This window comes from Mustelus asterias, chromosome 12 (assembly GCF_964213995.1).
Source record: "Mustelus asterias chromosome 12, sMusAst1.hap1.1, whole genome shotgun sequence".
NCBI lineage: Eukaryota > Metazoa > Chordata > Chondrichthyes > Carcharhiniformes > Triakidae > Mustelus > Mustelus asterias.
This window is the reverse complement of record NC_135812.1, coordinates 91,129,639-91,154,288: the sequence shown is the minus strand read 5'-3', so window position 1 is coordinate 91,154,288 and position 24,650 is coordinate 91,129,639. Positions and strand designations below refer to the sequence as shown.

At 41.4% G+C, this 24,650-nt stretch overlaps 1 protein-coding gene across 1 annotated transcript in view; it reads right to left on the bottom strand.

Annotated features, from left to right (window-relative positions):
- Positions 1-24,650, bottom strand: part of gna13a (guanine nucleotide binding protein (G protein), alpha 13a) — an 83,656-nt gene that overhangs the window by 5,636 nt on the left and 53,370 nt on the right. Inside the window, exon 2 of the mRNA XM_078225585.1 lies at positions 14,850-14,900. Coding sequence (XP_078081711.1) covers positions 14,850-14,900 — 51 coding nt within the window. The remainder of the gene's footprint in view (positions 1-14,849; positions 14,901-24,650) is intronic.

Here is a 24,650-nt window from a genome sequence, read left to right as displayed (position 1 = left end):
CTGAAATAGGGCAGAGGTGAGACATCTGAGTTTGCATCTTCCTCCAGCCAATTTCTGGAACAGCTGGTAGAAAATAATTAGTTGTCCTTGTATATGCTGCCAACAAAAATGTGCAGCTGAAATGCCCGATAGACAAAACATGATTTGTTGACCTTCACATTACTGTTTTACTTTGCCAATTCTCTCTATTTCTGAAGGCACTGATTCTTGTTGGCATATGGTTACACAGTACTGAAAGTACTTTGATACTTCAAGCAATAACCATTGATTATGCATGAACAGAAGGGTTCAATGGAAAGCAATCAGAAGCAGTAACCATGCCCAATTTTCTTCTCCCTCACCTGGGCTCCTGAGACCAATTGTAGCACCTCAGCTACCATGGTTGGGGTAAATGAATCCAGCATAAACCAAGATAAACCAATACTAAACCCTTTGGTTTAGTATTTCAGCACCGTAACATGCTCAGCCACCATGGACAATATAGAAATTTAATTTGGGCTTCAAACAAATCCATTGTGCTTCTGCATCCATGCAAGTGTTTTTTTTTTATTCACTCATGTTGACGGTCAGGTTGGTCAGTGTTGAGTGCTCGACTCAGGATTAAAAATTAAGTTTGAATCTAATAGGATTCATCTTTCTGCTGTGGAAAATGAGTACAGAGCATGACACTTAATAGATTTATAGATGGGAAATGCTTTCACTGAAGTGGTCAAATTTATAAACTTTTAACAGTGAACAAATTAGAAATGATGCAGTATTTGTGCCAACAATGCAGCAAAAAATAAATGAGATAATAATCTGTCCTGCTTGCTATCATGTAAAATTTGCAACTTGGTCCTCCATGTTAAAATGTGTGCTGCTGAATTAGAGCATGAGCTGGCTACTAGACTGGTTCATGATGATAATGAGAAAATGCATGATACATAATATCTTTCTAATCAATGCTTTTAACATTAGCAGATCAGGACATCATTACATGCAGAAAAAAAGCACACGGTCTGGGTCACTTATCTTCCTTACGAACGAGGGCCTGGATAGAGACTGGTTAACTAACAGGAAGAGAGTAGGGATAAATGGACCATTTTTGAGTTGGCAGGCTGTAATGAGTGGCATGTCACAGGGCCTCAACTATTTACAATCAATATCAACATTCTGGATGAAGGGACTGAATATATGGTTGCTAAATTTGCTGACGACACAATGATGAGTGGGTTGTGAAGAGGACTAGTCTACAAAGGATGTCATAGGTTAGGCGATGGGCAGAAAATTGGCAGGCGGAGTGTAATATGGTAAATTGCCCCTTAGCATCAGGGAGGCTAGCAGGATAAATACGTGGGGTTACACAGATAGGGCCTGGGTGGGATTGTCAGCACAGGTTCAATGGGCCGAGTGGCCTCCTTCTACACTACTTAAATGGAGAGAGAATTGCATAACTCTGTGGTACAAAGGGATCTGGCTGTCCTGGTACATGAATCACAAACGGTTAGAATGCAGGTTAGGAAGGCAAATTAAATGTTGATTATCTTGAGAGATTTTGAGCAGTTTAGGCTTATACTCTTTAGAGTTTAGAAGAATGAAAGGAGATCTAATCGAGGTATATATGATAAAAGGTACTGACAAAGTAGACACAGAGCAGATGCTTTCTCTTGTGGGGCAGTCTAGAACAAGAGATCATAGTTTTAGAATAAGGGAAGCAGATTTAAAACAGAGATGAGGAGAAACTACTTCTGTCAAAGGGCAGTGAATCTGTAGAATTTTCTACCTCGGAGTGCGGTGGATGCCGGGACATTGAGTAAATTTGAGAAGACAGATTTTTAATTAGTAATGGGTTGAAGGGTAATAGAGAACAGGCAGGAAAGTGAAGTTGAGGTCGAGACAAGATGTGCAGGTTAGGGGTGGCATGGTGACACAGTGGTGGGCACTGTCTTTGTGGAGTTGCACATTCGCCCTGTGTCTGCATAGGTTTCTTCCGGGTGCACCGGTTTCTTCCCACAGTCCAAAGATGTGACAGTTAGGTGGATTGGCCATGCTAAATTGCCCTAGTGTCCGAAGATATGTAGGTTGGAGGGATTAGCCGGGGGGGAGGGGGGTTATGGGGATAAGATGGGGGGTGGGCCTGGGTGAGATGCTCTGTTGGAGAGCTGGTGCAGACTCGATGGGCCAAATGGCCTCCTTCAGCACTGTAGGGATTCTATGATAAGATCAGTCATGATCCTATTGAATTGTGGAGCAGGCTCGAGGGGCTGAATTGCCTACTCCTGGTCCTAGTTCTTATGTTGCAAGACAAATGGAAGACGAAAGTAGGGAAGTTTTACTGCAGCTATACAGGGCTTTTGGTGAGACCACTTCTGGAGTACTGTGTACAGTTTTGGTCACCAAAAGATATAATTGCATTAGCAATTCAGAGGAGGTTCACTCAACTGAATCCTGGGATGAGAGTGTCATCTTACAAGGAGCGGTTGGACAGGTCAGGCCTGCATACATTGGAAGTTAAGGATATTACGAGGTGATCTGATTGAAACATGCAAGATCTGGAGGGAACCTGATAGGGTTGATGCTGAGAGGTTGTTTCCCCTTTTGGCAGAGAATAGAACTGGGGACACCAGTTCAAAAATAAGGGGTCTCCCATTTAAGATGGAGATGAAGAGAATTTTGTTCTCGAGGGTCATTAATCTGTGCAATTCCCTTCCCAAGAGAACAGTGGAGGTCATTGAATATTTTAAAAGCCGAATTAGATAGATTCTTGATTGACATGGGAGTCAAAGGGTATCGGGTTCGACAGGAAAGTACAGACCACGATCAGATCAGACATGATCTTATCAAATGGCACAGCAAGCTCAAGGGGCCAACTGGTACACTCTTAATCCATATGTTCATGTGTGTGCATGTTTGAATGTCTTTGCTCAATAACTCACTGGACACTACCAAAGTCAGGAACCTAATAAGTGGGACTACAACACAAATCCATTTAACTGACCACTTGTTGCGCAATACTTTTCTACTCCATCCTGCGACCTACCACATCCTCTAACAGACTGTGTAGAGTAAAAGGCAGCCATCAGTTCCTGTTCACACATTTGTAATAGCAGATGTACATCATAAACAACTGTGTTTAACTACATTTAGGCACACACCCAGAGGTCCATTTTAAAAAGGTAACCAGTTCCAAAACAGTAACCTGGGATACCCAACATTTTGCATAGGACAATGGGCTTGTAAAACATTATGATCTATTAATTAAATCTACACACCAATGTTGATGTAAAGATCTTAATAAATAGGAGCACCTAAAGACTGCTCTGCCATTCAGTATGGTAGTGCCTGATCTTCTACCTCAATTTAACTTTACTCTTACCCCATATCCTTTAATTCCCCAACTATCTACACGTCTATCAATTTCAGTTGTGAATATACAGTACAGAATAACTGAGCATCCACAACCCTCTGGAGTAGAGAATTCCAAAGATCCACAATCCTCAAGAAATTTGCCATCTCGGCCCTAAATGGTCAATCCCTAACCCTGAGACTATGACCCCTAGTTCTAGGCTCTCTGGCCAGGAGAAACTGCCTCTTAGTATTAGACATGTTGATCTCTGACTCTGCCCAAATGATAATTTTGACAATGTAATCAGATCAAAACGAGGTCACCCGACTGTTAAATTAATGTTCTACTGTATAGTACTGCACTAAAATTCACAAATCACCAAAAATACAAAAAAAGAGCTCTGTACAAACGTCAAGGAAACAAAAGCTATGGTTTTGTAACCATGGCAAATTCAGAATGCCAAAGAAAATGGACATTGGTCCAAACCATGAAGATCATTAGACTCCTGGAGAAATATGCAATTTTAGCTTTGCAAAGAATAAACTGTTATTCAAAACTGTATCATATCTTTGTGTCAGTGAAGGACTATTTGTTTAAGCTTTTGTTTTAGAAGCAAATGCAGGACAAACGTTGTTCTGAACACGCATCTCATTCACATGCAAATACATGCAGTACTTTTAACAAGAGATTTATTGACAGCAGCTTCCTGCAGAGTACTGGCAGAGCAAACATAACATTTCTAACTGACTTAACATAGTATACAACTAAAGAAACATTTATTTGGAGGCAGAAAATTCCTCCTTTATGAACCAATGTTCTTTATATCTAATAAATGCAGACAATTATAGAAGCAGTGCAAGAGCCAGTTTAATCATCTCTCACGAATCAAAAATCAACAGCATAAACTTTCACTGAACAAAACTGATAAGATTTGAGTATTTGGAATTCATCCCATGTTATATTGTGGAATAATTTCCATTTGAAATGATTACACATATAAAGCAACAGCATGTGTTCTATATTTTAGTTTGCACAGAAGGGTGGATCCAGAGAGCAAAATATAAAAACCAGGTGCAAAATTTGGCCACACACTTTGTGCTCAAGTCATGAATGTGACTTGGAGATGACTAACAATGCAAGAATTGACAACTGCACTTGCTTATAGGGTAAGTTTATGACTTCACAGCCAATGTGAAAAATTACACTGCGAAGCAGCAAGAAAACAGTTTCCCCAATTGCATCCACATTTCCATTTTATGTGTCTTTGAATTGTGATTCGACACAGAATGTGACAAAGAACAGAGGTTATTTTCTTTTATTAAAATATTTGTGGAAGTTTTCCATTTTACATTTGCCACTAAACAACAAATCCCCAAAATCTAATACAGTACAGACAGACCATTATTCCACATAAAAATACTAAAAAGATCAGCCAATATTCATACAAATGACTTCAGTTATCAATCATTGCAATTGTTGTAGTCGGTGTCTCCTCTCATATAGATAAAGAAAGGATACAAAGAATGGGGGACCTCAGGATACAATCATAGCACACAATCAACTGGGTCTAACATCCCAGGATCTCCAAGCAATGAAAGGGTAACCCAGAAAGTGGGGAACCTCAGGATACTGCCATTGGCACAGGATGCGAAATGTCAGCATACACTTTCATCTACAGAAACCAGTAAGCCAAGGATTCCTACATCTTGCCTCAGCTTGCAACATTACAAACCTCCCTTCTCTCCAGCCATCTCAGATACCAATCAGGGTCCCCATCCCAGGAAAACAAACCATTTTCCACCAAGGAAAATCCACTAACAAGGAGAAAAAGAATCAAGACACCCATCAACAAGGTAACCCTCCTCTTCCTGACAAGACAAGGGAAACCCTCCAGGAGTAATTAACAAATCAGAGCCCACATCAGCATCCACCCACCCAGAAGGAGGAAGGGGGCCCCAGAGAGAGGAGCATCAGGATTATCCAATGGACACCAGACGTTATTTTTCCACATACACTCTTCGCAGGAAAGATAGAGAACAAAACAGCACAACCTTCCAAGGAAAAGGATTCTGGACCGACCCCAGACTCTCACACAGACCCTGCAACCAACAGGACAGTATGTCCCCAAGGGAACCAAGTCTCAGGAGAGAGAGAGAGAGAGCTGTCCAGAAGCTCCCAAAAGGGGATGCCTGAGGGGAGGGCAACCTACTCACCCATCCACCTGACCCGAATAAACACAGCTACTACTGCGCTAATCTGTTCAACCGTATCCTGAAATAAGGGCCAACAAGCCAAGAATACTCGCACCATTCCTATACAATAAACAAAGCAAACTACCCCTTTCTCTAGGTCAGATACCAATCAGGGTCCCCATCCCAGGAAAACAAACCATTTTCCACCAAGGAAAATCCACTAACAAGGAGAAAAAGAATCAAGACACCCATCAACAAGGTAACCCTCCTCTTCCTGACAAGACAAGGGAAACCCTTGTCAGTGTCTCCTCCCTCAGGGTTGTACTCCCTCAGTATAAATGCAAGGATTACAGTACATAAGAAAAAAAATGAACCAGGTAAATGCCGCACAGCTCTCATGTCATACAACCAAATCAACATACGCCCTAATGGAAAGACCCATAAACGATTAAACTACAGCCTACTGCGTTCCACCATCAGAGCACAATCAGTGGATGAATCTATATGGGGCGGCACGGTAGCACAGTGGTTAGCACTGCTGCTTCACAGCTCCAGGGTCCTGGGTTCGATTCCCGGCTCGGGTCACTGTCTGTGTGGAGTTTGCACATTCTCCTCGTGTCTGCGTGGGTTTCCTCCGGGTGCTCCGGTTTCCTCCCACAGTCCAAAGATGTGCGGGTTAGGTTGATTGGCCAGGTTAAAAATTGCCCCTTAGAGTCCTGAGATGCGTAGGTTAGAGGGATTAGCGGGTAAAATATGTGGGGGTAGGGCCTGGGTGGGATTGTGTCGGTGCAGACTCGATGGGCCGAATGGCCTCCTTCTGCACTGTAGGGTTTCTATGATTCTAGGTACCCCAAAAGCACCATTTAGGCCCCACTATCAATGAGATTCAACCCATTTCCCCACATCAGAGTAATCCCAACAACTGGATAATATGCCCACCATTCATTCCATTAGCCAAGCAATCAAACAGCCACTGTCAACACCCATGCAGACAAACCAAAATAGAAGATCAACCTGACAAAGCTAGACATCCAAGGATAAGTCAGCTACATCTGGTTATGCGCTGTAACATAATTTCCCCACTAACAGCAGAGATGCCAACAACATAAAATGGAGTTCAGTCTTTTCCAGGAATCATGTCTGCACTCTCTCAGGAAACAAGCAAGGATTCCCTAATCCCAAGATAACAAAAATGCAAAAGAACCCAATAGTTCTAATGGGGATTTTCCTCACCCACAATAAAGGACCCAAGGCCACACCAACCATTTCTAAACCAGACCATCCACTCGCCAGCCTGCTGTGGCGCTTCTCACCCTATCTAAAAAATAAAGGGTACTAAAAGTTGTACTCCCTCAGTATAAATGCAAGGATTACAGTACATAAGAAAAAAAATGAACCAGGTAAATGCCGCACAGCTCTCATGTCATACAACCAAATCAACATACGCCCTAATGGAAAGACCCATAAACGATTAAACTACAGCCTACTGCATTCCACCATCAGAGCACAATCAGTGGATGAATACCACCGAAAAATCAAAACAAACAATCCTGATTTTCCCAATATAACAAAGAGACAAATGCCTCTGTGCTCATATATCATACACCCTTGTCAGGATGAAAGACAGAATCCCAAAATCAGGATTATAATCTCATGGGGACAAAGTTTAAGATTAATGATGAACTGAAGGACGATGGAACCTTCCACGGAGTTTGAAAAGGCCAAAGTCATGACAGGATCATGGAACAACATCCAGAATCCAATCCGAATTTCCCTGCAGCCTCTGCACCTCCACCATGTTGTCATCCCAAAGCCCCTGCAAAGACATGCCTAGGCTCCGGCAGGTGGCAAGGACCCGACATGGCCAGCCACCTTGAACCCATCTCGACGAACACTGAGGACAAGACCAGCAGCCAGAGGCTTGGGGTCCATCGACCAAATACAATGACCTTCACGGAACTCAATAGGCCCAGCCCTCAAATCAAGATTGTGAAACATGACAACCAATTCTCAAATTTAGCCGGGAGCTCATCCACAGCTCCCCTCGAGAGACCCGGCATATGGATACTCCTTGGTCTACTTGGGGAGATGAGGCTGGAGAAGATGTATGACACACCAGACAACAGGATTTCCAAGACGTGAAAGTGAGCCTTCACCAAGGAAACTGCCCTTTCCAGTGACAGGATTCTCTTCTCCACTTCATTCACTCTAAGATATCTCTCAGTTCATCAAAATGAGCACCAAAAATCTGTGCCAAGGAGCCAAGACCCCCACCCACATAATTCACTCATAATGGCAGCTATCACCTTGACACCAACAGCATCACCGAAGCATAGCTAGCTCCCTGTTCACCAGCGAAACCTCCACTTCGAACTGAGTCCCATTCCATCCACCTCCAACTGCCTCAATTTTCAACTTAACTCAGCTCCCCTTCTGCAAAATTTAGCTAGGATCTTCCAGGATCATAGCACAGATTATACACATCAGAATCAGATAATTATGGGTTGTGCACCAGGACAAAAAACTGATTAAAAGATGAGTAGCGCTAGAGCACATGAGAAAACAGCCACTCCTACATCATGTGACCCACTCCAGGTTACCTATAACTGTTATCCTGACAAGGGTGTATGATATATGAGCAGAGGTATTTGTCTCCTGTTATATTGGGAAAATCAGGATGTTGATTTTTCAGTGGTATTCATTCACTGGTGTGCTCTGACGGTGGAGCGGTAGGCCATGGTTTCAGTAGAAATGGTTCAGAGCTTCAAGGTTTTAGGTGTCCAGATTACCAACCACCTGTCCTGGTCCCCCCGTGCCGGCACGATAGTTGAGAAAGCCCACCAACGCCTCTACTTTCTCAGAAGACCAAGGAACTTTGGCATGCCAGCTACGACCCTCACCAACTTTTACAGATGCACCACAGAAAGCATTCCTTCTGGTTGTGTCACAGCTTGGTATGGCTCCTGCTCTGCCCAAGACAGCAAGAAACTACAAAAGGGCTGTGACTGAAGTCTAGTCCATCACACAAACCAGCCTCCCACCCTTTGACTCTGCCTACACTTCCCGCTGCCTAGGAAAAGCAACCAGCATGATTAAGGACCCAACGCACCTTGGACATTCTCTCTTCCACCTTCTTCCGTCAGGAAAAAGATACCAAAGTCTGAGTTCATGTACCAACCAACTCAAGAACAGCTTCTTCCCTGCTGACATCAGACTTTTGAATAGATTACATTAAGTTGATCTTTCTCTACATCCTAGCTATGACTGTAACGCTACATTCTGCACTCTCTCCTTTCCTTCACTATGAACGGTATGCTTTGTCTGTATAGCATGTAAGAAACAAATCTTTTCACTGTATACTAATACACGGGGCAATAAATCAAATTGCTTAATCAAGTATGACAGAACATACTTGCAGAACATTTGGCGGCACGGTAGCACAGTGCTTAGCACTACTGCCTCTCAGCGCCAAGTCCCTGGGTTCAATTCCCGGCTTGGGTCACTGTCTGTGGAGTTTGCGTGTTCTCCCCGTGTCTGCATGGGTTTCCTCCCGGTGCTCCACTTTCCTCCCACATTCTGAAAGACGTGCTGGTTAGGTGCATTGACCCGAACAGATGCCCGAGTGTGGCGACTAGGGGAATTTCACAGTAACTTCATTGCAGTATTAATGCAAACCTTACTTGTGACTAATAAATATAAACTTTAGAACAATATGTTACAATGGCACTCGTAAATTAGTGTGGAAGGAGGTAGACACTGGGTGAAATCTACATCATAAAACACAATCGATTAATATTAAAACTACATTTTGCAACTGGCTGCCCAAGGGATCGGACAACAAAGATCATCACTTTACGACAGCCAAATTCAATGTACAGTTCAGAATCAAAACATGTAGTTTTACAAAATTAACATCTTGAATTCCATTACTGATTTGATGCCTACAATTTCCTCTCCATGGCTTAACTTGTAAAGGCAATACAAAGTTACATAAAATATAAGATTTGATTCTTGGTCCATCCAAAGTGGCAATAGTATAATTGACTTCAGTGTCCTGCATTAAAGAAGCAAAGGAAAACAGGAAATAAGCCAGGGCTCCTGCTATAAAGATGCTGCCTGGAATAGAGAAATTTGAGTATAAGTTTAGATAGGTTGGGGGTTATTTTCTTTGGAACAAAGGAGGCTAAATGGAGATTTAATTGAATGTATAAAATTATAAGGGGCCTAGACAGAATGGACAGGAAGGAACTATTTCTATTGGAAGAAATGTCAATAACCAGGGGGCATAAATTTATAGTAATTGGCAGAAGAATTAGCAGGAAATGGAGAATTTTTTTTCAGCCAGCAGATGGAAGTTTGGAATTCACTGCTTGAAAAGTGTGATAGAGGCAGAAACTCATCACATTTATAAAACTCTTGGGACGTGCACATCAAGTGCTGTAACGTACAAGATTATGGGCCAAGAACTGAAAAGTGGGATTAGGCTGTATAGCTCGTTATGTTTTAACTGTTCCTGTGAACACCACCCAGTGACCAACAACTTGCATTTTTACAGAGCCTTGAACCCATGTGAAAGGGGCAGCACGGTGGCACAACGGTTAGCACTGCTGCCTCACAGCGCCAGGACCCAGGTTCAATTCCTGGCTTGGGTGACTGTCTGTGTGGAGTCTGCACGTTCTCATGTCTGCATGGGTTTTCTCCAGGTGCTCCAGTTTCCTCCCATAGTCCGAAAGATGTGCTGGTTAGGTGCATTGGCTATGCTAAATTCTCCCTGTGTATCCAACCAGACACCAGAGTGTGGCAGCTAGGGGATTTTCACAGTAACTTCATTGCAGTGTTAATGTAAGCCTACATGTGGCACTAATAAACTTTAAACTTTTAATTTCCCAATGGGCTCCACTGGAGCTTTATCAAACAAATAATGATAGCAAGCCACAAAAGGAGTTATTAAAGCAGATGCCCAAAATCTTGGTCAAAAAAGCCAGTTTTGAGTTAACCACTGTTGGCAATTATATGTAGGCAGAGTGAGCGTGGGCAAAGAGCGAGTGGCCATGTCCTCTCACTCTAATGCCAAACATTTACTTACGAATACATTTTGTAACACAGCGCTAAATGTTTTTATATTGTAATTTGACTTTACTCATTAGCAGCTTTAATATTGGTGCAAGATACTACTTGGTTTACAAGTGAAGGGTCTTAAGACTTTCGTGGGAAGGCCAGATGATGTAGTTGTGGAAGAACAGAAACCTGGAATGAAGCTTTCACCCTGGGTGTTGAGCTTTTTATTTTTGCCCGATGATTGTCCTGTATTTCTGTAACATTTTCTTCTGTTTCCCACATGCTTCCTACTCATTTCTTGACAAATTTTGGCTGAGATTCAGCACACATTCTTATGTCTTTTTTTCCTGTCAATGGACATAAAACATTCCAGGCATGAAGATACATAGGAGAGTTCTCACTTGATTGGATTCGAGTAAAATACTCACTGAATATTTGTGGTTTACCTGGAGGTATGGAGTCAGTAATGATAGTGCATTTTCACCCCTGCCTGAAATTTGTGACCGATTCATTCATAATTCACAAGGTCAGAATGCGAATGAGCAGAACTTCAAGGGTATTGACAAGCATTTATTTCCCCACACCGGCCCCTTCATTCCCAATCTTTTTCCTTAACCGACCAGACTGGTGATCTCTGGCAATGTGCTTTGTGAAGCACACTTTGGGAAAACACAGCGAATAATCGATCCGCTGTAGTAAACTAGTGCAGAAGTAAAAGACAAGTGCTTCTTTTATATCCCAGATGTTTGGGAGCCCATCACAGGTAGTTTTACATCTTTATCTTTAGTTCTAAACTTTGAAACAGTTGCGCTGGACAAATTAGTTTAAAACATTTCTCTGTGTTTTCCATTAATCTATAAACAAGATATTCACAATCATAAACACACAGCTTTTAAAATGTGTAAGGGTTAATCATAGTCATCATATCTTAGTTCACAGCTACCATTGATAGTTCAATTCATTTCCCACCAACAGGAATAGGTCTTTGGTATGATATTTTGTTCTACATTTAAAGTTTGCCTTTAAAATTTGAATCCCTAAAGATCACAAAATGTCTTTCAAGTAGTTTTATCTTTCAATCTTTGTAAAAACTACAAAGCATAAAGGCATTGCATAGGATCTTTCCTCAGCTCCCCCATGAGGCCTAAATATAGTCCACAGATCATAATCACAAAAAAGGAAAATTTTAACTGAAATAACTTCCAAACTTACCAAAACAACATTGTAACAGCAGGGAAGAAAGGTAAGCTACACTCAAGGACGATACAAAATGTGGATGGTCTCCAACTCCTCTTTGTACCAAACCACACGATTAAGATAAGGGAGTCAGAACTTGAAGCCTAATGCACTATAAATCTTTGAGATCTTCTTCAGAACCAAGTTCAGACAACAATGCTCAAGGAAAGTAACCAAGATTTATACAAATCAGGTCCAAAGTAAAATGCTTTGAGATGCTTCAAGGTTATGAAAGGCATTATATTAATGCAAGCCTTTCTTTATATTGGGTAAATATTGCAACTTATTAAGGAATATATTACTTATAGAGTTTCCTTCAAAAATGCCAAATTAAATTTAAAAATGTTTCAGATTTATATCAATTCCACTGACATGGCATAGCAAACTCAGACGAAGGTAACTATCCAGCAAAATCAGCATTTGTGCACTAAGGGGCACTGTCACAGAAAAAGAATTGGTAACTATAATGTAGATGACAAACAAAACTGCTAATCTTAGGTAAACAATTTGCCTAACAGCCGCCCAATCTAAGAGAAACACAAAATGTCACATCAGATCAGGAACAAGAGTGAAAGTAATAAAATGTTGCCACCAAAGAGTACACAAAGTTGAGAAAAACAACAATGGTGTTAAGAAACTGATACGAAAATCAATTCAGACCTGAGGATTTACTGTCATGAAACTACTACCAGGGAATGCTTTTAACGTAGGAAGTGGAAAACTGAAAAAGGGTATAAAAAGGTTGGGACAGTATTGGAGCTACATGGGAGATTTTCTGCTCCGAAAAGAAAGAGATCTGATTATTATTTGTGCATCCCAAGTTTTTGAGTTTACTCTACAATTTTCTCTAACAATATTCTGATTTAGCCCAGTTTGAAATAAAATAATTCATTTTGAACATTCAATTTTTATTTCATTAATGTGGTACATTTCCGTTTTTAACGATAAGATCACCGCACACTACAAATGTGGCAGAGCTCAATTAGGTCGGCCAAACTAACAGTTATTTAAAATACAATGCAGAATTTGAGAAGACAACTTCAGGAGCTGAAGACTCAACACTATCCTTTGAAATGAGCTCTGATTACTCTTTGCAAACTACAGATAAAATAAACGTTTTTGTACAATCAGAAAATATTTACTTATACATTGTTATATTCAAATGAAAATCTAAAAGAAACATTTTAAACAATTTAAGAGATTTTCAATATTAGTAGATTTAAAACAAAATTTAGGCTAGCAGGCTTTTTGTTTAAAGTTCAATCCAGTATCTGATGCAAGGGAGTGGCTTGAACTTCAATTAAAAGCTGTTCAAGTGCTGGCTGGGATCTTAGCTTAAAAATTGGTTATCATTGAAAATTCGTTCTGCCTCTTGAAGATTAGTTTAAATAGAGAGCCCTCATATGGCTTGACAAAAGGCTGATTAGTAATCAGCATTAATAACTGGCTCCAGTAATTTCTTTAGTTGTCAGTCTTAGTTTGATGGTAACATTCTTGTCAATGCATCCAATTGTGCGTTCAAGCCCCAATCCAAACACTTGAGCACATAGAACTGTCAACCTATGCCAAGACAATGCAGTACTGAGTGGGAATGCTGCACTGTCAGTAGTGCTGCTTTTTGGATGAAACATTTAAAATAAGGACCCTGCTGAGGGATGAGGTGCAGCATCAGTCAAGTGGAGGGGGTTATGTTGTCTGTATATATAGTAAGACTCTACGCTCAACCTAGCAGTGTGTGTAAATTGGATTTATGCTGATTTTTTTCACATAAAATCAGAATGTGTAACAGTGCGTACATGTGAGAAAGGGAATGGGAGAGCTTGATAGTTGAGTTTATTTAGATAGATACAAGTCATCTATTTCATCAACTCAGCACAGTCCAATGTTCCCTGAAAAGATTCCAAATTTTTTGACTGATTTTTTCCTGGAAGTCTATGTAATAAATTCAGCACAGATGTCAGGAAATGTATCTCCAAGCAAAATAAATCCAATATCAGCTACTTTGAGTAGACTAGATAATCTTGTCAAAATCAGGTTAGAAAATTTAAGTATATAAAATGCTCCAGAGTGCCAGTGTGTCACATTTAATGAGCTACTAGAACTGTAAAACCATAGTGCATTTCTTACCACAATGGTTAAAAGTACAATTGCCTGTTTTCTTAAGATACATTTGTGGATTGTACTTAAAATATTATAGTAAACTGGAGTTGCAACAAGGAAACAAACTCATACCAGTTACATATACGAGTTTCTTCCCTTAGCTACATAGTTCTAGGCAACGTTGACCACAAAATAGGAAAAAAGAGAGACACAAAACATGAGAACACAAGAAAAAAATTCTAGATTATTTATTTGTCCAATGGATTGACTTAAACTTCCCTGTATACATTCACTAATTAAAAAAAACTACCACAAATAGCACAACCAGAGAACTGTGAATCAATGAACTGTGAATCTGCTTGTAGCAGAAAATGATGTATGGCATGGAGGAAATCTAAACTGCGAAAAGTGCAACAAAATATCCTGAAAACGCCAGGCAACATGTTAACAGATCCAAAGAAACACATGAACGTCACGCTACTATTAATTTAAAATGTGTGACTTACTCCAAGAAATAGGACATTTATTGTCACTCCACTTGTTGACAGCAATAAATGCTGTTATCCTAACATGTCAGCATCACAGATGCTTACACTGATTGACATTTATACAAAAACAATCTAAACAGCAAATAAAGAGCCCCCCCCCAAAAAAATACACATTTGGAAAAATAATTCCTTATTTATCCAAGGGTTTAACTGAATTTGAAAATATCAATTATATTTTCCTACATTTCTATTTGCAACCATTAAGATTTAAATTGTTAATCCCATACTATAAACCTCCATTCCCTCTAATTAAATGTATAATGAGTTTCTATTGCTAATCACAGTCTGAAGAACAACGAAATGCAGGTTTTACTCAGTCAAGTCAAATTTACCCTAACAAAATTGCATTTTTAAGACTGTGGATACTGCATTAAATGATGAGTTACTTACCGGATCCCCTAATCTTTCCAAATTGTCCAGGAAATATTTCACAGATTCACCCTGGAAGAAAATGGAAAATGTCAATTAGTACACCAGGAAAGCTAGCTAGTGCTAATTATTATGGTACTCATTGTTTGCATGTTCAGAAACACAAGTACGAAACAGCTCAAGTGTTCAAAGCGCGCGTTATTCTTCTGCAAATGAAAAATTGAACAGTTAAAGGATGTGTGTATAGATTTGTACTCCTGCTTGGAACATTTTATTACAGGTGTGTCCAAAGCACAGCCCATGGGCCTGATGTGGCACGCCAAACAATTTTTAGTTGCCCATCATGTCCACCAAGTGTAGGTAACGGTTCAACTTCAAAGCTTCCTTGAAAGAAATTGAAAAAGTACTCTGATCTCTGTACACCCGACATTGGCTTTAGCCAATCATAGAAACCCCACAGTGCAGGAAGAGGCCATCTGGCCCATCGAGTCTGCACCAACCACAATCCCACCCAGGCCCTACCCCCTTATCCCTAAACATTTACCTGCTAATCCCTTTAACCTATGCATCTCAGGACACTAAGGGGCAATTTTAGCATGGCCAATCCACCTAACCCGCACATCTTTAGACTGTGGGAGGAAACCGGAGCACCCGGTGGAAACCCACGCAGACACGAGGAGAATGTGCAAACTCCACACAGACAGTGACCCAAGCCGGGAATCGAACGCAGGTCCCTGGAGCTGTGAAGCAGCAGTGCTAACCACTGTGCTACCGTGCCGCCATGTCGGGTGAAATCAGCCTCTGATTGAATGAATGGAATGTCATCAGTAAGTTTTGAATATCTCTGGAATTTTGGCTGGAACCATAGAGAAAGGCAAATTCATTAGAAGTGAATGGGTCGGAGGTGGCAGGAATTGTGGCAGGTAGACTTAGAAGTGGTGGCGTCCTCAGCCCCTGCTGCTCAGGGAAGTGGTGGGTCAAAAGACATTGATAGGTGGCGTGCGCATGCATGTGAGCAAGCGAGCATGTGCACGAGACAGCACGCAAGAATGCATGCGAGAGCGCATGCAAGAGAGCATGTGTTTGACCGTGAAAAAATGAGAGAGCTCTTGGTTTCTCAGAGTTGAGGCAGTCTCAATTTTCTTCCTCATGGGGAGGGGGAGATCAAGTGTGGACCTAGGAGGACAAAGTCGCCTCTAGCTCGAGGTGGGTGTATGTGGGAGCGAGTGTATGGAAGCAAGTGTGAGTGAGTATGACGAGGACAGAGAGCATGGATAAGTGCAAGACACTGGCTGTGTAGAGATGAGTGAGACTGCCTTACACCCAGTCTCAGTTTTCTCACTCACTCTCGCCACCACATATACACATACCCACTTCCACTCACATACACTGATGATCTCACCGTGGATTTTTATAACTTACTTTTTTTTTTAAACAATGTGTTCCTATGATATTGCTGTACTTTCACAGTAACTTAATTGCGGTGTTAATGTAAGCCTACTTGTGACTAATAAACTTTTTACTCTTGCTCAGCAATTGTTTCTCCTCAAGTTGCAACTTTTTTTTGAATTTCAGTTTATTGTTGTGCCAGACTTTACAATTCTGAAATGTGCTCATCAGGCTCGAGAGAGAAAATATGCAAATGTACCCCCCACCCCCCAGCAAAATGGTTGGGCAAGTCTGTTTTACTACATTAAAGATCCTGTAAGTTGTTGTATTATGTTTAAATGCAAAAAAATGAAACTCAGTTTGAGCACACCCATTAAAAACAATTTACCTAAATCAATCTTTGCAGAATAGACTCAAATGCTTTGCTTAACAAATTTATTTTTAAAAATACAAACAAAAGACTGGGAGTCAAACATTTTGAAACAAAAAAATACATATGCTTATATATATAAAACAATGACATACACAAAATTATCAGTGAAAATTAATGTTCATGCAAGAAACAAACAAATTTGGAATCTTCAGGACACAAAAATATTAGTCATCAAAATCAATTGCCAATTGTTTTTAGATTGAACATAACTAGGAGCAGGAGTAGGCCAACTGGCCCCTCGAGCATGCTCCGCCATTCAATAAGATCATAGCTGATTTTTCGTGGACCCAGCTCCACTTACCCGCTCACTCACCATAACCCTTAATTCCTTTACTGTTCAGACATCTATCCAGCTTTGCCTTAAAAACATTCAACGAAGTAGCCTCAACTGCTTTGCTGGGTAGGGAATCTCAGATTCACAACCCTTTGGTTGAAGAAGTTCCTCTTCAACTCAGTTCTAAATCTGTTCCCTCTTATTTTGAAGCTATGCCCCCTAGTTTTAGCTTCACCCCCTAGTGGAAACAACCTTCCTGCTTCTAATCTATTCCCTTCATAATTTTATATGTTTCTATAAGATTCCCCCCTCATTCTTCTGAATTCCAATGAGTATAGTCCATGTTTACGCAGTCTCTCCTCATAAGCCAACCCTCTCAATTCCAGAATCAACTAGCGAATCTCTCTGCACCCCCTCCCGTGCCAGTATATCCTCTCTCAAGTAAGGAGGCCAAAACTGTACACACTACTCCAGGTGTGGCCTCACCAGCACCTTATACAGCTGCAACATAACTTCTCTGTTTTTAAATTCCATCCCTTGAGCAATGAAGGACAAAATTCCATTTGTCCTCTTAAATACTTGCTGCACCTGCAAACCAACTTTTTGTGATTCATGCACAAGGACACCCAGGTCCCTCTGCATAGCAGCATGCTGCAATTTTTTTACCATTTAAATAATAGTCAGTTTTGCTATTATTCCTACCAAAACGGATGACCAAACATTTCCCAACATTGTACTCCATCTGCCAGACCCTTGCCCACTCATTTAAACTATCCATATCCCTTTGCAGACTTTGTATCCTTTGCACACTTTGCTCTTCCACTCATCTTAGTGTCATCTGCAAACTTTGACACACTACATTTGGTCCCCAACTCCAAATCATCTAACTGCAAACAATTGCGGTCCACTGATCCCAAGGCACACCACTAGTCACTGATCGCCAACCAGAAAAGCACTCATTTATCCCCACTCTTTGCTTTCTGTTAGTTAACCAATCCTCTATCTGTGCTAATACATTACCCGTAACACCGTGCACCTTTATCTGATGCGGCAGCCTTTTGTGCGGCACCTTGTCGAATGCCTTCTGAAAATCCAGATACACCTCTGGTTGGTACACCAGATACTTATTTGGTTTAATGCACCCAGCCATATTATCACAGATCTAAGTTGTACAAAGGTCAATGAAAAAGAATGCTTCAGATTCACTTTAATGGCCTCTGGGTGATTTTCCAAATATTACTTCAATTGCTGACTGTGAGGACTATAAAAACTTGCACCTTGTGGGGTCCTTTCCAGATAACTTGTCTACTGAACAGACTTTGTTTTTTGTTTTAATAACCATGGGTGTTAACCTAACAATACAAAACAGATCGAAAATTCCCAGGACTTTTTTGCTACATTGATCATTAAGACTCAACTGAAAGGTTGAAGCACATCAAAAGGCACAACTGTTCCCTACTGAGGTACGGCTAACATCGAGTCGATGGCCTTTCATCAGAATTTGAGTTCCTTCTTTTGTTCACAGGTGCTCCCTGACCTGCTAAGTGCTTCCAAAAGTTCACTATTGCAGATTTCCAGCATACCTAGTATTGTGTTATCTTGCTTCTAACACAAGTGAAATAGGACTTACTTTTGGATAATTTTTATTAGTCATTTAGAGCCACTGCTGATGTGTTAGTTCTTCAAATTTACTCCTATGGTTAAAACATATATTCAGTGTTTGAAACAGGGATGCTGCTGAAATTGGTATTCCAATAAGCTACTTTTCAAGGCAGCATTCAAAAGTTTACAATGTAACTTACATTTTGAATAGGATATTAATGAAATAAATCAGTACTTTTAGAACAAAGCTGTAGCTTGTGGATTTTGCCTGCAAGAATCGGTTGACAGTTACTCAGAGCAAATAATGAACAAGAACTGCAATGGATGTTGTTGCTGAATAGAGCATATATATCATTCATTTCTAAACCTTATTCTGGAATATGGTACTCAGGTAAACCAATGTTACAAAATTGTACAAATTATGACACGTCAGAATTCCTTGTAGAAAAGAAAGCAATGTTTTAATTAGCAAATCCATGGAATAGGTGATATCATAGCTTGTAAGCTCAAGCCAAAGCCGAAGGCTGCAGATTCAATTCACACTTCAGGGACTGGAGCACAAAATCTGCCCTGATACACCAGTGCAGTACTGAGAGAGAGCGCTGCACTGTCACATCGTGTCTCTGCCCTGTAAGATGGACTTAAAAGATTCCAAGGTACTATTTTGAAGAGCAGCAAGCTAGTTATCCATCAGCAAACATCACAAACAGATTATCTGGTCATTATCACACTGCTGTTTTAATGACCACTGGACTTTATAAGATGTTTTAAGCTGTCCCCTTTAATTCAAGGTAAAATTGAGTCATTTGGAGGGGGAGATGTGACCTTGGTGAGAGCCCACCTGGAGTAGGGCACAGTTTTGGTCTCATTATCTAAGAAATTTTCAAATATGAAAACAGGTCGACTGGGCCTGTATTCACTGGAATTTAGAAGGATGAGGGAGGATCTAATTGAAACAAAGTTCTGACAGGGCTGGACAGATTTGATACAGGGATGTTGTTTCCACTGACTGGAGTTCTAGAATAAGGGGTCACAGTCTCACAATACAGGGTAGGCCACTTAGGACTGAGATGAAGAGAAACCTCTTCACTCGAGGGTGGTAAACCTGTGGGGGCCAAATCACAATATATTTGAGGAAAGGTATGGTGTTGAAATAGAGGCTCAGCCACGATCATGTCGAGTTGCAGAGCAGGCTCGAAGAGCCAACTAGTCTATTCTTGCTCCTATTTTCTATGACCTTCGTTGTAGTCAACCCAGAGACAAGCACATTTGACCTAGTTATCACGGGGAGGGGGGGGGGGGGGGGAGGGAGGGGGTGAGGCAGAGAATTTAAAATGATCAAAAGCAGGTGTTGCTATGCCACACAGAAGAAAATAACTTTTTAGGTTAACCACCAAGCAGAATGTTGGCAAGATTTTCAAAGAGATGAAGTGTACCAAGATTTAAAGATCAAGAAGTTGACAGAAAGTGCCTTGCTGTAGTGTATAAATGAGACCATGTGGAATTTGCATGTTCTCCCAGTGTCTGCGTGGGTGTCCTGGTTTCCTCCCAGAGTCCAAAGATGTGCAGATTAGGTGGATTAAGTATGGTAAATGTATGGGATTACAGGCATAGGGTGGAGGGGAGGGCCTGGGTGGGATGCTCTTTTGGAGAATTGGTGCAGAATCGATGGGCCAGATGGCCTCTTTCTGGGAATTTTAATCAGGCGTTAGGTTTTCAGTTTTGCTAAAAAGTTCAATTGGGAATAGCTTTTCTATAGTTCAGTGTATTAGTTATCTAAGCCATGTTTTAATGTGATTTTAGTTTGTTACAGTAGAAGTGAAATCGGTGTGCACAATCCTGTCAGTCACCAGGAAATTTATATCTCTTTTCTAAAGTTGTCACGATGGGGAGTGCAACATTGTGCATAAATTGGTTGCCCTTTTCCTGCACATCACAACAGTGATAACACTTCAAAAGCACTTCAGTGGTTATAAAGCATTTTGGGATGGTTTAACACATGGAAAGAATTATGTAATTGCAAGTTCTGTCTTTAAGGAGAAACTGCAACAATTTCCTAGCGTTGTGCCTAAACATTCCAGCATTACTGCTAAAGAAGTGCCTTGCAGATCTGAGGAAATAATAAGGCAGTATTGACTAGATGAGTGAGTATAAAACTGACCAATTCTGTCCAATAACTGTTAGACTATGAAAAATTCTTGATTCAAAGCTCCAACTTCCTTCTGTATTTAGTTATATATGATCTTTTAAAACTAACATCTGCTTTTTAATGTCAAACCTCATTCAAAAAAATTACTATTTGAATATTCCCTGCTTTGCATTGGTGAATGGTACAGCTCTTTTTCAGCCCACAATAGCAGGCTTCACAATGCAATCATTCTACTTTAAGGCCTTCATCAAAACCCAGGACACAAAAACTAGTTGACTCTCTTATTCCAGATGTCTCATCCCTATTATAGAATCCCCACAGTGCAGGTTCTACATACGAAGAACAAAGAACAAGGAAAATTACAGCATAGGAACAGGCCCTTCAGTCCTCCAAGCCTGCACCAGCCATGCTGCCCAACTGAACTAAAACCCCCACCCTTCCGGGGACCATATCCCTCTATTCCCATCCTATTCATGTATTTGTCCAGACGCTCCTTAAAAGTCACTATTGCATCTGCTTCCACTATCTCCCCCGGCAGTTCCAGGCACCTATCACCTTCTGTAAAAAAAAAGCTTGTCTCGTACATCTCCTTTAAACCTTGCTCCTCACACCTTAAACCCTATGCCCCCTAGTAATTGACTCTTCCACCCTGGGAAAAAGCTTCTGACTATCCACTCTGTCCATGCCCCTCAATCTTGTAGACCTCTATCAGGTCGCCCCTCAACCTCCGTCGTTCTAGTGAGAACAAACCAAGTTTCTCCAACCTCTCTTCATAGCTAATGCCCTCCATACCAGGCAACATCCTGGTAAATTTTTTCTGTACCCTCTCTAAAGCCTCCACATCCTTCTGGTAGTTTGGCGACCAGAATTGAACACTATATTCCAAGTGCAGCCTAGCTAAGGTTCTATAAAGCTACAACATGACTTTAAATTTTTAAACTCAATTCCCTGGCCAATGAAGGCAAGCATGCCTTATGTCTTTTTGACTACCTTCTCCACTGCGTTGCCATTTTAAGTGACCTGTATACCTGTACACCCAGATTCCTCTGCCTATCAATACTCTCAAGGGTCCTGCCATTTACTGTATATTTCCCATCTGTATTAGACCTTCCAAAATGCATTACCTCACATTTGTCCGGATTAAACTCTATCTGCCATCTCTCTGCCCAAGTCTCCAACTGATCTATGTCCTGCTGTATCCTCTGATGGTCCTCACTGCTATCCGCAAATCCACCAATCCTTGTGTCGTCCGCAAACTTACTAATCAATCCAGTTACATTTTCCTCCAAATCATTTATATATATTACAAACAGTAAAGGTCCCATCTCTGAGGAATGCCACTTGTCACAGCCCTCCTTTCAGAAATGCACCCGTACACTGCTACCCTCTGTCTTCTATGATAGAGTAAGAAGTTTAACAACACCAGGTTAAAGTCCAACAGGTTTATTTGGTAGCAAAAGCCACACAAGCTTTCGGAGCTCCAAGTCCCTTCTTCAGGTGAGTGGGAATTCTGTTCACAAACAGGGCATATAAAGACACAGACTCAATTTACATGAATAATGGTTGGAATGCGAATACTTACAGCTAATCAAGTCTTTAAGATACAAACAACGTGAGTGGAGAGAGCATCAAAACAGGCTAAAAAGATGTGTATTGTCTCCAGACAAGACAGCCAGTGAAACTCTGCAGGTCCAGGCAAGCTGTGGGGGTTACAAATAGTGTGACATGAACCCAATATCCCGGTTGAGGCCGTCCTCATGTGTGTGGAACTTGGCTATCAGTTTCTGCTCAGCGACTCTGCACCGTTGTGTGTCGTGAAGGCCGTCTTGGAGAACGCTTACCCGAATATCAGAGGCCGAATGCCCGTGACTGCTGAAGTGCTCCCCAACAGGAAGAGAACAGTCTTGTCTGGTGATTGTCGAGCGGTGTTCATTCATCCGTTGTCGCAGTGTCTGCATAGTTTCCCCAATGTACCATGCCTCGGGACATCCTTTCCTGCAGCGTATCGGGTAGACAACGTTGGCTGAGTTGCAAGAGTATGTACCGTGTACCTGGTGGATGGTGTTCTCACGTGAGATGATGGCATCTGCGTCGATGATCCAGCACGTCTTGCAGAGGTTGCTGTGGCAGGGTTGTGTGCTGTCGTGGTCACTGTTCTCCTGAAGGCTGGGTAGTTTGCTGTGGACAATGGTCTGTTTGAGGTTGTGCGGTTGTTTGAAGGCAAGAAGTGGGGGTGTGGGGATGGCCTTGGTGAGATGTTCGTCTTCATCAATTACATGTTGAAGGCTCCGGAGAAGATGCCGTAGCTTCTCCGCTCCGGGGAAGTACTGGACGACGAAGGGTACTCTGTCCATTGTGTCCCGTGTTTGTCTTCTGAGGAGGTCAGTGCGGTGCAGAGTTGCTGAGTAGAAACTGATAGCCAAGTTCCACGCACACGAGGACGGCCTCAACCGGGATATTGGGTTCATGTCACACTATTTGTAACCCCCACAGCTTGCCTGGACCTGCAGAGTCTCACTGGCTGTCCTGTCTGGAGACAATACACATCTTTTTAGCCTGTCTTGATGCTCTCTCCACTCACGTTGTTTGTATCTTAAAGACTTGATTAACTGTAAGTATTCGCATTCCAACCATTATTCATGTAAATTGAGTCTGTGTCTTTATATGCCCTGTTTGTGAACAGAATTCCCACTCACCTGAAGAAGGGGCTTGGAGCTCCGAAAGCTTGTGTGGCTTTTGCTACCAAATAAACCTGTTGGACTTTAACCTGGTGTTGTTAAACCTCTTACTGTGTTTACCCCAGTCCAACGCCGGCATCTCCACATCATGACTTCTATGATCGAGCCAGTTCTGTATCCATCTTGTCAGCTCACCTCTGATCCCAAGCAACTTCACCTTCTGCACCAGTCTGCCATGAAGGACCTTGTCAAAGGCCTTACTGAAATCCAGGTAGACAACGTCCATTGCCCTACCCTCAATCATCTTTGTCACTTCCTCAAAAAACTCAATCAAGTCAGTGAAGCACGACCTCCCCTTCACAAACCATGTTGCCTCTCGCTAATACATCCAGTTATTCCCAAGTGGGAGCAGATTCTGTCTCGAAGAATCCTCTCCTCTCATTTCCCTACCACTGACGTCAGGCTCGCTGGTCTGTAATTACCTGGATTATTCTTGCTACCCTTCTTAAACAATGGAACAACATTGGCTATTCTCCAATCCTCGGGAACCTCCCCTATAGCCAATGAGGATACAAAGATTGCTCTCAAGGCCCCAGCAATTTCCTCCCTTGCTTCTTTCAGTATTCTGGGGTTTTTCCCACCAGTCCCTGGGGATGTGTCTACCTTAATGTTTCTCAAGAACCCCAATACCACCTCCTTTTTGATCTCAACATGACTCAAACTATCTACATACCTTTTCCCAGACTCACCATCCACCATATCCGCATAGTTCTATCTAGAACTCATATTGGTTCACCAAAGATGCAGCATCTATGCCATGGAAACCCTTACTTTCACATGAACTTGCATTATTTTGATTTAATCACAACCATCATATTTTTGGCCTCATGAAAAATTGAAGGACAATCAGAATTACTTTTGATTCCTTGACCATATGCTGAGTTTAAGCCTGTGGAGAATATAGCCTGGAATTGGACTAACTGGGAAGCAGTTGCTTTCCCAGCTGTAATGGTTTCAACTCTAAATGTAGAACAAATTCATTATGCAGTGGGCATATAACTAGCTTGAATTTATAGTTCAAAAAAATCTGCAGGTACAAATTTTTTTGCTTTCCTATCAAAATAAAGTTCAGATAACCATGTTAATTTTATCCTGGAAACTACAGCTGTAGCAGTATTTTTGTTTTATGGTAGTTGGCTAACTAACCAGAATTGATGTATTAATCACCAGTTTTTATAACAGCTGCTTGCAATAAGTACTTATTTCAAATCACAAATCTAAGAATTCTCATCAACTG